This window comes from Ochotona princeps, chromosome 2 (assembly GCF_030435755.1).
Source record: "Ochotona princeps isolate mOchPri1 chromosome 2, mOchPri1.hap1, whole genome shotgun sequence".
Taxonomy (NCBI): Eukaryota; Metazoa; Chordata; class Mammalia; order Lagomorpha; family Ochotonidae; genus Ochotona; species Ochotona princeps.
The window spans coordinates 23,666,247-23,677,172 of record NC_080833.1 but is presented as its reverse complement, the minus strand read 5'-3'; the positions used below and the strand labels follow the sequence as shown (position 1 = coordinate 23,677,172).

At 47.5% G+C, this 10,926-nt stretch overlaps 1 protein-coding gene across 3 annotated transcripts in view; it reads right to left on the bottom strand.

Moving 5' to 3' along the window:
• Nucleotides 1–302: 302 nt before the first annotated feature.
• The window catches only part of ZBTB8A (zinc finger and BTB domain containing 8A), a 61,451-nt gene continuing 50,827 nt past the window's right edge, over nt 303–10,926 (bottom strand). For all 3 annotated transcript variants that reach the window (XM_004591614.2, XM_058678361.1, XM_058678364.1), the window contains 2 exons: nt 9,288–9,457; nt 303–1,082 (listed from right to left, as the gene is read on the bottom strand). In XM_004591614.2, coding sequence (XP_004591671.2) covers nt 747–1,082; nt 9,288–9,457 — 506 coding nt within the window. In that variant the 3' untranslated portion in view covers nt 303–746. The remainder of the gene's footprint in view (nt 1,083–9,287; nt 9,458–10,926) is intronic.

Genomic DNA, 10,926 nt, shown 5'->3' with positions numbered 1-10,926 from the left:
CACAAGCTACCTGGAGTTTTGAAAGGCAAAACTCCAGGTATTGGTTTCTGGATTTAGCAAAGTGACATGTGTATACAATGTGTGGTCAACTTCCGCTTTTTTTTGTTCCCAATGATACTGTCCATATCACAATAATTTTTAACTTCATGACAATAATTCAAATATGTGTGATACAGGACATTTTAGATCTTCTGCCATAATCCTAAAAGATTTAGGATACTGGAATAATGCTTTATTGTTTCGAATCTGATACTAACAGGAAAACATACTAGTTGAGGCAGGTGGGCTGCCAGATGCTCTTACCTGGCTCCCTGTAGAATTCAGCCTTGATGTGATATATGTTTCTGAAATACCCTGAAGTTATGTTACATGAAACCCAGGTATGATACACTTATTGAAAATATTTTCTTTAAAAAAGTTTGCTTAATGGATCTTCCAATAACAAATGAAAAAAAGCTATCTTTGTGATAAAAGTAAAAGGAGTATAAAAGTAAGAGGCTAACCCATCATCCACCATGCCAACTCAAACTAGGTCTTTCTTCTCAGTGCAGCAACATATTGCAGGGCAACAAAGTTCAGAATGGATACAACGGCCTGTTCAGAAAGCATGCAAGTTACATCATCAGATCATTCCTTTTGAAGTCAGTGAGATATACTTGTTCACTCCACTCTGACCCTGGGAAGAGAGAGATACACAGAGTCGGTGTGGTGGCACACATGCCCAGCTCTGTTGGAGCCCACGATGGCTACCTAATATTGGGCTTGACTTCCTTTTCTTCCTCTTCTTCTTCACTATCATCAACCTGCTGGATGACCAGATCTGCCGACCCATCCTCCACGATCTCCACATAGGACTTGTTCTCCTCTTCGCCCAGGTGCCACCTGGCTTCCTTCTCTCCCTCTGCCGTGGACATGAGATGCTGCTCCGCCTCCAGATCCAGGGGGAGGCTGTCTATGCCCACGTCAGCCAGGCACTCATTACACAGTCTGTAACGCCGGGTTCCTTCCTGCACCACCTGTCCTGTCACTTCAGTCACATGGCGCTTGCATTTTCTGCAGATGAGTTTGCAGGCCTGGTGGATCTGTGCGGAAATCGAAATAGGAGTTAAAAAAACAAAAAGGACTTTTCAAAAGCAGGAGTTTGATACATCAGGTATCAGTACAAATTTAAGCTGTTCAAAGCTGTGCATTAAACTCAACATCTAATTATTACAGAAAGATCATAGGGTTTTTTTTTAGATTTTTTTTTTTTAATGATCTTACTTAGTTAATTAGGGAACAAAGTGTCAAGGGCTACAGGGTGAAAGTGGGTAATACCATTGTTTCCACAGCAATATCATTTTACCCTGTATCTGGGGTCAGGGGAAAAAAAAAAAGGGAAAAGCCCCACCCAACCTCCCACCCATCCCAGATCCCCAACGGGAGGCACGCTCTGAGGGTCCTGCTCATACAGTTCATCAGTTCTGGATTGCTGCCAATATCTCAGTTCCAATCGCAATGAACCCTATTCAGAATCCACTGGCTAACAGTCTCTTCATGGTTGGGGTTCTAAGATCAGCAGCTCAGTTGGAGGGATCTCCAAAGAAACTTCGTCTGAGATGATCCTGGGCCTGATTCTTGCACAAGTTTGCTAGTACAGAGTCCGACACCATCCGTCACACCAATCAGCTTATGCTCATGCTGGTCGTTGGGATTACTGGGTTCGTTCTGTTTCCAGCCCTGTCTTCCTTGTGAACCAACAAGTGTTGTAGTCCAGTTCGATCCTGCCCACTTCATACTTGGTCCTCACGCAAACCGGTTGGAGCTGCAGCCTAGTTGGGGCAACTCCCCATAACCCCCACCAGTTCTGCCCCCTACCCCGGTTCCCATGGTTGCCAGTACACACCGCAGGCTTGTCAAGTCTGTCCCACATCCTGTTTAGCTCTCGCATGTGCCGATGGGCATTGAAGCCCAGCTCAACCCAACCAACCTACTATCCAGCCCACACACCTACTGGCAGGTACTCTTCTGTCCAGCCACCCCTACCCCTGTCCTGGTGTTCGTGCTGTCCAATGAGAGTGGTAGCCCCAAAGGAGGTGTCCAGTATTTCCCTTCTAGGCCACACTCACTCCCAGATTATGCACTCTCCAGGTAGTTCTGGCATTAGACTTGACAGCATTAGCTCCAAGTGCCAGCCTCTGCCAGCTAGTACTGCGGCTAGCCCAACCAACCCTCACCCACTCTAGTTTTTGCTTGCACCAGTTGGAACAGTCAGCCCACCGTGGCCCTTCCCTTATCTAGCCCACATGAGGCCCACAGGTGTAACAGCCCTACCTATTCTGATCTGCCCCCATCCCGACTCACGCTTTCCAATGGAAGTAGTTGTCCAGCAGGGGAGCCCACATTCCCCTGTCAGCTTTGCCTCCTCCCCCGATTATCACATGTGCTGTTTGGGCGCTGCAACCACATCTGGTACGGCTCATCTCACCTTGGCATTCCTTATTGTGTACTAGTATGTGTCGCAACCGAACCTGGCTCGACTCACACTCTGTTCTGGCGCTCGGACTCACCAGCAGGTGATGTAAACAGGTTTAGCCTGGTCTGCCCCCAATCCATGCCATGTGTATACCAGTAGGATAATTTCCGTAGCCTGTTCTGGGCTGTTTCCTATTGTGCTTCTTGCGCTTACCTGCAGGAACCGTGTCCTGCCAGAGGAGTTGCCCAGGCTCCTCCATCAGAAACTCTCCCAGTGCCAGGTTTTGCGCATACCAGTGGGTCCATGAGCCAGCCCTGGTCAGTTCACCTCCTGTCCTAGCAGGAACAGTGATGTTTCCTGACTGTTCTTCAACCCAATCTGGTTCTTATTGTTGGATGTTTCAACCCAGCCATGGCTCTTCCATACCCCCATACAGCTTACACATGGTTCAGGAAGAGCTGAGACCTAGCCTAGTCTGTCATACGTTTCCCCTGGTCCTGCAGAGCACCAGATGGTGTTGGAGTCTGGCCCGGCTTGGTGCTTCCATTCCCAGTCCACACTTGTGCCAAGTGGGATTACACTCGTATCCTGATCGGAACGCAGCCCCATTTACAGCCCATGCGCTCATTGGTGGGAAACTCAACCCAGCTAGAGTATCCCATTAGCTGCCCAGCCGGGCCTGTTACCAGCCTTAGGTCTCGTGAAGGCCAGTGGTTGCTCTGATTCAACTTGGTAGAGCCCCTCTCTTGTCCTGTTCCCTTAGACGCTGTGGCTTAGCATCCCTGTCTTATGCAGATCAGTAGGTGCAAGGACCTACTTGGCATGACCTGTGCTCCAACCTGATTTCTGTTGTTTCTTGTGAGTTAAGGTTTGTTTAGTCCTGCCCATTCTGTTTCCTTCCAGTGGCAGCATGGCCCACCCCACATCCTGTTAATGGATGCACTTTCAGGTGCTGCTGCCTTGACCTGCACTGACTGTTTTGGGTTCCTGCACCCGTGTGTGATGGCAGGTGGCATGGTCACATCTAGCTTAGTCCATCCCAACCCCAGCTTGCGAGCTAACCAGGGGAACTTGTATTTCCACAGGGTTGGGCCCGCACAACCCCATAGAGTCTACCCCCAGACCAAGTTCTCTCGCATGCTGGATAGAGTCTTGACCCTGCCAAATGTGACCACTCCACCAAACAGTTGGGTAATGGTACCCATTACTGCCAAAGAGGCCCCCATCCATAGCATTGGTGTGGGCTGGTGTGTGACGATCAGTGATGTTCTAGGCAAACAGGCCATTTCTGTATTCCGAATTGGGTTGGTGTATCTGACTAACCGTAATTGTCTGCTGGGTACTTCCCTCCAAACCACCAGGTCTCAGTCCCCACGCATGCCTAAAACTTCCATGACCCTGTCTCAGGGAATCACCCAAGATTCACTACTCACATACACTAAAATTGGACTTAGTCATGGGTATCCCCAGGCAGCAAACATATCTTAAAAAACCCCAGGGCCTGGCAGCGTGGCCTAGCAGCTAAAGTCCTCGCCTTGAAAGCCCCAGGATCCCATATGGGCGCCGGTTCTGATCCCGGCAGCTCCACTTCCCATCCAGCTCCCTGCTTGTGGCCTGGGAAAGCAGTCGAAGGCGGCCCAATGCATTGGGACCCTGCACCTACGTGGGAGACCTGGAAGGGGTTCCAGGTTCCCAGCTTCGGATCGGCGCAGCACCGGTCGTTGCGCTCACTTGGGGAGTGAATCATCAGACGGAGGATCTTCCTCTCTGTCTCTCCTCCTCTGTGTATATCTGGCTGTAATAAAATGAATAAAATCTAAAAAAAACAAAAACAATCAAACAAAAAAAACCCAGAGTTTGCCGCCAGGCGGCCAGCAGGCAAAGCCTGGCACCACATGGTGCACTGGCCGCCCTGGAGGAGGCCGAGGACTCTTTCACTGCCTTGCGGCAGTGTCTTTGGCGTGAGCCCCCAGCATTTGGTCCGACCCGGCAGGGGCACCCCCCCACAGCCGCCACACTGTGAGGAGCGGCACTTGCCCCCACACCCAAGGCCCGAACCCCTCCCAAACTCACCCAGCCACAAGATATTAGCAGCTGGGCAGAGCTAGGAACCCAAGTTCCCTCATGGTGGACTTACCCTGAGGAAAGAGCTCTCTTGGGTCCTGGAGGAGGCCGAGGACTCTTTCACTGCCTTGCAGCAGTGGAAAGATAACAGGTTTTATAAACATGTCACAGAAATATTAAACATCACCCTCACTTACATAATGGTTATAGTGGTTTTATTATTTATTTTCAAAAGATTTATTAATTTATCTATTTGAACGGCTTAGAGATAAAGAGAAATCTCCCATCTGCTTGTTCACTTCCCAGAGGGCTGTAACAGTCATGCCTAGGTAAGGCCAGAGCCAGAAGCCAGGAACAATATCCTCATCTCCCACAGGGGTGGAAGGGATTCTCAGCTGCGTTAGCAGGGAACTGGATAGAATGAGAGCAGCAGGGACTTGAGCTGGCACCAAGCTTTGGAACGCCAGTGTCACAATACTGGTCTGTGATTTTATCATTAATATTATAGACTATGTAATTTCATATAACCTTTAGTCCAACAGTTTTTAAAAAGAGATTTATTTTTATGTTAAAGGTCAGAGTTACAGAGAGAGAAGAGAAGGAAAAGTATTGTCCATTTACTGGTTCATTCCTCAAACTGCCACAACAGCCAGAGCTAAGCTGATGCAAAGCCAGAAGCCAGAAGCATCTTCTGGGGCTTCCACATGGGTGCAGGGGCCCAAGGACTTGAGCCATCTTCCACTGCATTTACAGGTCATAACCTAGCAGATGGACTGGAAGTGGAGCAACTGGGACTCAAACCAGCACCCATATGGGATGCTGGTGCCACAGGCAGAAGCTCAGCCTTCTAGGTCACAGTGCCAGTCCCAACCCAATAGTATTTGGATATATGAAGTACCCAATGGTTACATTCCCAAGACAATAATAATTACAAATACTTTCTCTGTATACCATGTACTACTGTGCTAAGGACTTCATCTGAGGGGAAAAAAAAATCTCTTGCTTGCAAGGGAGGGAGAATTTTCTTATTTCATCAGAGAAAGAAAATATATTATCTGAAATCATCATTTGCAACAAATATTTATGAAAAAGTCGCAAACAGAGAGCAAAACCTATCACCAGTTCACTTCCCAAATGGCTGCATCAAGTGAGGCTGGGCCAATTCTAAGCCAAGAGCCTGGAATTCTATCTGGGTTTCCTAACACATGAGCCATCTTTTGCTACTTTCCTAGCTGCATTAGCAGAGAACTGGACTTGAAGTGGAACAGCTGAGACTTGAACTGGCACTCACATGGGATGCTGGTATCTCAGCTAGGGACTTAAACTTCTGAGTCACAACACTGGCTGGCCCTTGTCAGTATTTATGGATTAAAGGATCACTCGTCATCTTTATTAACATATGGTCTGATAGAAAGAGGACCATAGGGCACATGCTTCGTGGAGGGGCCATAATGCTTCTTGGACGGCCCTATCCCATGTCAAAGGGCCTACACTTGAGTCCTGGCTGTGCTTCCAATCCCAGCTTCCTGCCGATTTACACTGTGGGAGACAACAGTGATGGGTCGAGTACCTGAGTTCCTTCCATCCCCGTGGAAGACAAGGATGGAATCGCCTGGGTTCTTAGCTTTGGCCTGGCCCAGACCCAACTACTATGAACATTTGGTGAGGGCAATCAGTAGATGAACGGTCACTCTCTTTCTCTTTTACTCTGTCTCTCCCCTCTCTCTGTTACATATTGTGCTCTTACTTTTACCCCTATTTTTTAAAAGATTTATTTATTTATTATTATTATTTTTTAAAGATTTATTTTTATTACAAAGTCAGATACACAGAGAGGAGGAGAGACAGACAGGAAGATCTTCCATCCAATGATTCACTCCCCAAGTGAGCCGCAACGGCCGGTGCTGTGCCGATCTGAAACCGGGAACCAGGAACCTCTTCTTCCAGGTCTCCCACACGCAGGTGCAGGGTCCCAAGGCAATGGGCTGTCCTCGACTGCTTTCCCAGGCCACAAGCAGGGAGCTGGATGGGAAGTGAAGCTGCCGGGATTAGAACCGGTGCCCATATGGGATCCCGGGGCGTTCCAGGTGAGGACTTTAGCTGTTAGGCCATGGCGCTGGGCCCATCCCTATTTTTTTTTAATTAATTTATTTTTATTCAAAAGTCAGATTAATAGAGACAAAGATCTTCCATCTGCTGCTTTACCCCCCAAGTGGCTAAAATGGCTGGAGATGAGCTGATCCAAAGCTAGGAACCAGGAGAATTGGTCTCCCACGTGGGTACAGGGTCCCAAGGCCTTGGGTCGTCCTCGGTTGCTTTCCCAGGCCACAAGCAGGGAGCTGGATGGCAAGCGGGGCTGCTGGGACATGAACCAGCACCCACATGGGATCCCGGTGCTTGCGAAGTGAGGACTTTAGCCATTAGGCTACTGTGCCAGGTCCATTACTATTTTCTTATTTTTTGAAGTATTATTTTTTATATGCTTGAAAGGTAGAGAAAGAATGAGTGAGAGTACTTCCAATTTTCCACTTGCTGGTTCACTCCCCAAATGCCTACAACAGTTGGGGCTTGGCCAGGCCAAAGTCAGGACCCAGGAACTTCATCCAGGACTCTCAAAAGAGTAGGAGGGATCTAAGTACCTGAGCCTTTACCTGCTTCCCCCAGGATGCATTAGCAGGAAGCTGAATCAGAAGCAGAGGCAGGAATCAATCCCAACCTCAGGAACCTCAGGAACCTCAGGAACCTCAGGTTCCTGCCTCAGTTGCTCCATTTCTAATCTAATTCCTTACTAATACTAGTCTGGGAAATGCAGCAGAAGATGTCCCAAATGTTTGGGCTCCTGCCACCCATATGAAAGACCTGGAAGAAGCTCTTGGCTTCTGGCTTTGGTCTGGTCCAATCCTGACCATTGCAGCCACCTGGGGGATGAACCAGCATATGGAAGATCTTTCTATCTCCCTCTCTCTGTAATTCTTACTGCCAAATTATTGTTAAAAAGTCTATCTTTGGTGCTGGCACAATAGCTTAGTAGGACAATCCTCTACCCTGAGGCACTGGAATCCCATGTGGCCACTGGTTCATGTCCTGACTGCTCCACTTCTGATACAGCTCCTTGCTTGTGGCCTGGGAAAACAGTGGAGGATGCATCATGTCCTTGGGCCCCTGTACCCACAGGGGAGACTTGGAGGAAGCTCCTGGCTCCTAGCTTTGCATTGGCTAAGTTCCAGTCATTGAGGCTATTTGGGGAATGTACCAGTGGATGGAAGATCTTTCTCTCTGTCCTTCTATCTTTAAATCTTCCTTTCCAATAAAAACATAAATAGATTTCAAAAAAACCCACCAGTTTTATGACATCAGCAAAGGCAGAGAGTTTGTCTTCTAGGCTCACTACCATAGACCTATCACATAGAAAAGGATCTGGCCCATGGTAGCTGCTCAATATGTGTTTATTCTATTAGTAACTGTAAATCAGTGCATGAAACACCACTAAAATAATTCTTATCAATAGGACAGATTTTGGAAAACATTTTGCAGCAAGGTGCACAGCAAAACAAAACCACCAGGGCACTGAGTAGCAAACACCCTGAAGCTTGTCTGACGGCTGACAGTCGGGAGAGGAGTAGCTCAATGGCTCATCAAAAGTCCCTTCCCCAAGGGGACTGGAGAAAAACATGAGAGAAACCAGGACGGATGCAGTGGAGAAAAGCCAGAGAGCAGCAACCGGAATGAGATGCAATCAGAATGAGAAAGATGGTAGGGGTTGGTGGCCCTGTGGCAGAGCCAATAAAGCCACTGCCTGGGATGCCAGCTTCCCATATGGGTGCTACTTTGTGTCCTTGCTGCTCCACTTCTGATCCAGCTCTATGCTAATGGTCTGGGAAAAGCAGAGGATAACAGTCCATGTATTTGGGCCCTGCTACCTCTGTGGGAGACCTGGATGATTCTCCTGGCTCACACTTTGGCCTGGCCCACCTCTGGATACTGCGGCCATCTGGAGAATGAACCAGTGGATAGGAGATCTTTCTGTGTCTCGCACTCTCTTTCTGTAACTGACTTTGAAAATAAATAAATCTTTTTTTTTAAAAGATTTTATTGTTATTGGAAAGCTGGATATACAGAGAAGAGCAATATACAGAGAAGAGCAGAGACACAGAGGAAGATCTTCCCTCCAATGATTCACTCCCCAAGTGAGCTGCAACGGGCCGGTGCACGCCGATCCGATGCCAGGAACCAGGAACCTCTTCCGGGTTTCCCACGCAGGTGCAGGGTCCCAAAGCCTTGGGCCGTCCTCGACTGCTTTCCCAGGCCACAAGCAGGGAGCTGGATGGGAAGTGGAGCTGCCGGGATTAGAACCAGCGCCCATATGGGATCCCGGTGCGTTCAAGGCGAGGACTTTAGCCGCTAGGCCACGCCGCCGGGCCCCATAAATAAATCTTAAAAAAAAAAATTCCTAATAGATGCTGACCTAGACTAAAACCTGTGTAGCTATGGCTCTGAACAGATCAATACCTAAGAATCCAGTAGGTTTTGTGTGAATTAAAATGGAAACAAAATGATTTATCATTGAGAAACTATTCCTGACTTCAGGGTCTCAAAGGAGAACTTAGAATACCTATGTCATATTCATATACACACATGAGATATGCTATGTGCAAGGCAAGTATCCAGGGTCGTATGAAAAGCGATCACTAAGAAAGCTAGATTATCCTAAGGCAGATGAATGGATGTGTTTCTAAAAAAATGCAATGAAGACAAACTGCATACGCACTGTTCGAAAATGGCTACTCAGATGGTCCAGCCGGCTGAATCTTTTCCCACAAGCTTGGCATGGATAGGGCCTCTCCCCTGTGTGGCAGCGAAGGTGGCGCTTGAGGTCCGCTTTCCGCTTGACCACGTGAGTGCAGTAGGAGCACTTGAACCGCATCCGGGGCAGGTCATCTGTCAGGAGACAGTTCAGTTAAGTCACTGGAACCCTCAAAGGAACTCCTCTAACCACAGGAAGAATCCAAAAGGAGTCGGATTCTTGGCCAATTTTGGTAAGGAAGGAGAAAAAGGAGGAGACAGGTACTTAAGATAAGGTTGTCCGGGAATCCAGGGTTTTACTTTAGTTTTTCATGTTAAGTCTGGTGAATTCTGATCTCCATACTTACCTGTTTACCTAATGCAGTAGGGACAGCTGATTTTAAATGCAAAAAAGGTACTACTAGGAGCACAATCCAATGGCTCAATTGGTGCATCCTCCCTTAAAAGAACCAGGATCCCATGTGGGTGCCGGTTCATGTCTCGGCTGCTAAGCTTCCCATCCAGCTCCCTGTTTATGGTGTGGGAATGCAGCGGAGGATGGCCCAAAGCCTTGAGACCCTGCACCCATGTGGGAGAACTGGAAGAAGCTCAGATAAACACAACTCCAGCCGTTGCGGCCACTTGGGGAGTGAACCAGCAGATGAATGATTTTTCTCTCTGCTTTTCCAATAAAAAAAAGTATTTTTGCAAACTAATACTAAATCTTAGGACTGGAGATATTATCTAACATAAAAGCATTAATAGTCAGAAAAAAAATAATTTATTTGAAAGACAGAATGAAAACCAGAGAGGAAGAGACATCTGGTTTACCCTTCAGGTGGCTGTAATAGCCAGGGCTATGATGTCTGCAGCCAGCAACTTCACTGGGTGTCCCACGGGAGTGGCCAGAGCCCAAGCACTTCGGCCATCATCTGCTGTTTCCAAGGAGCTTAAGCAGGATGCTGGGTCAGAATAGCTAGGTCTCGGGCCTGGCGTGATAGCCTAGTCACTAAATCCTCATCTTGCATGCACCAGGATCCCATATAAGCGCTGGTTTGTGTCTTGGCTCTGCTTTCCATCCAGCTCCCTGCTTATGGTCTGGGAAAGTAGTGGAGGATGGACCCTGCACCCATGTGCAAGCCAGGAGAACTCCTGGCTCCTGGCTTCAGGTCAGCTCAGCTCTGGCCATTGTGGCACTTGGGGAATGAACCAGCAGATGGAAGATCTTTCACTGTTTAGATCTGTCTTTCCATTAATTTTTTTTTTTTAAAGAAGAATGACCCAGTTTCATTCCAGGCACTGTGACATGAGATGTGAATGTCACAAACGGCATCTTATCCTACAGTGCAACACCTCCCCCCTAGTTTTAATTAAGATATTTTCTTCATGTTTCTATTTCCTTGCCTTTATTTTTTATACATTGGCAATACTGTTTCTGAAGATGAAAAAAATTTCAAGGATCTTCCATATTAGCCTTTAAAACTCACATATGATTGTATTGTGATTGGAAGCAAATATCATGAATTTAAGAGCCATTAAATTAAGCAGTTTGTTCCAGAAGTTACATTTAAATAATCTAGAATTATAAAAGGAGCCCAAATTAAAAAAGTAAATAAATAACCATT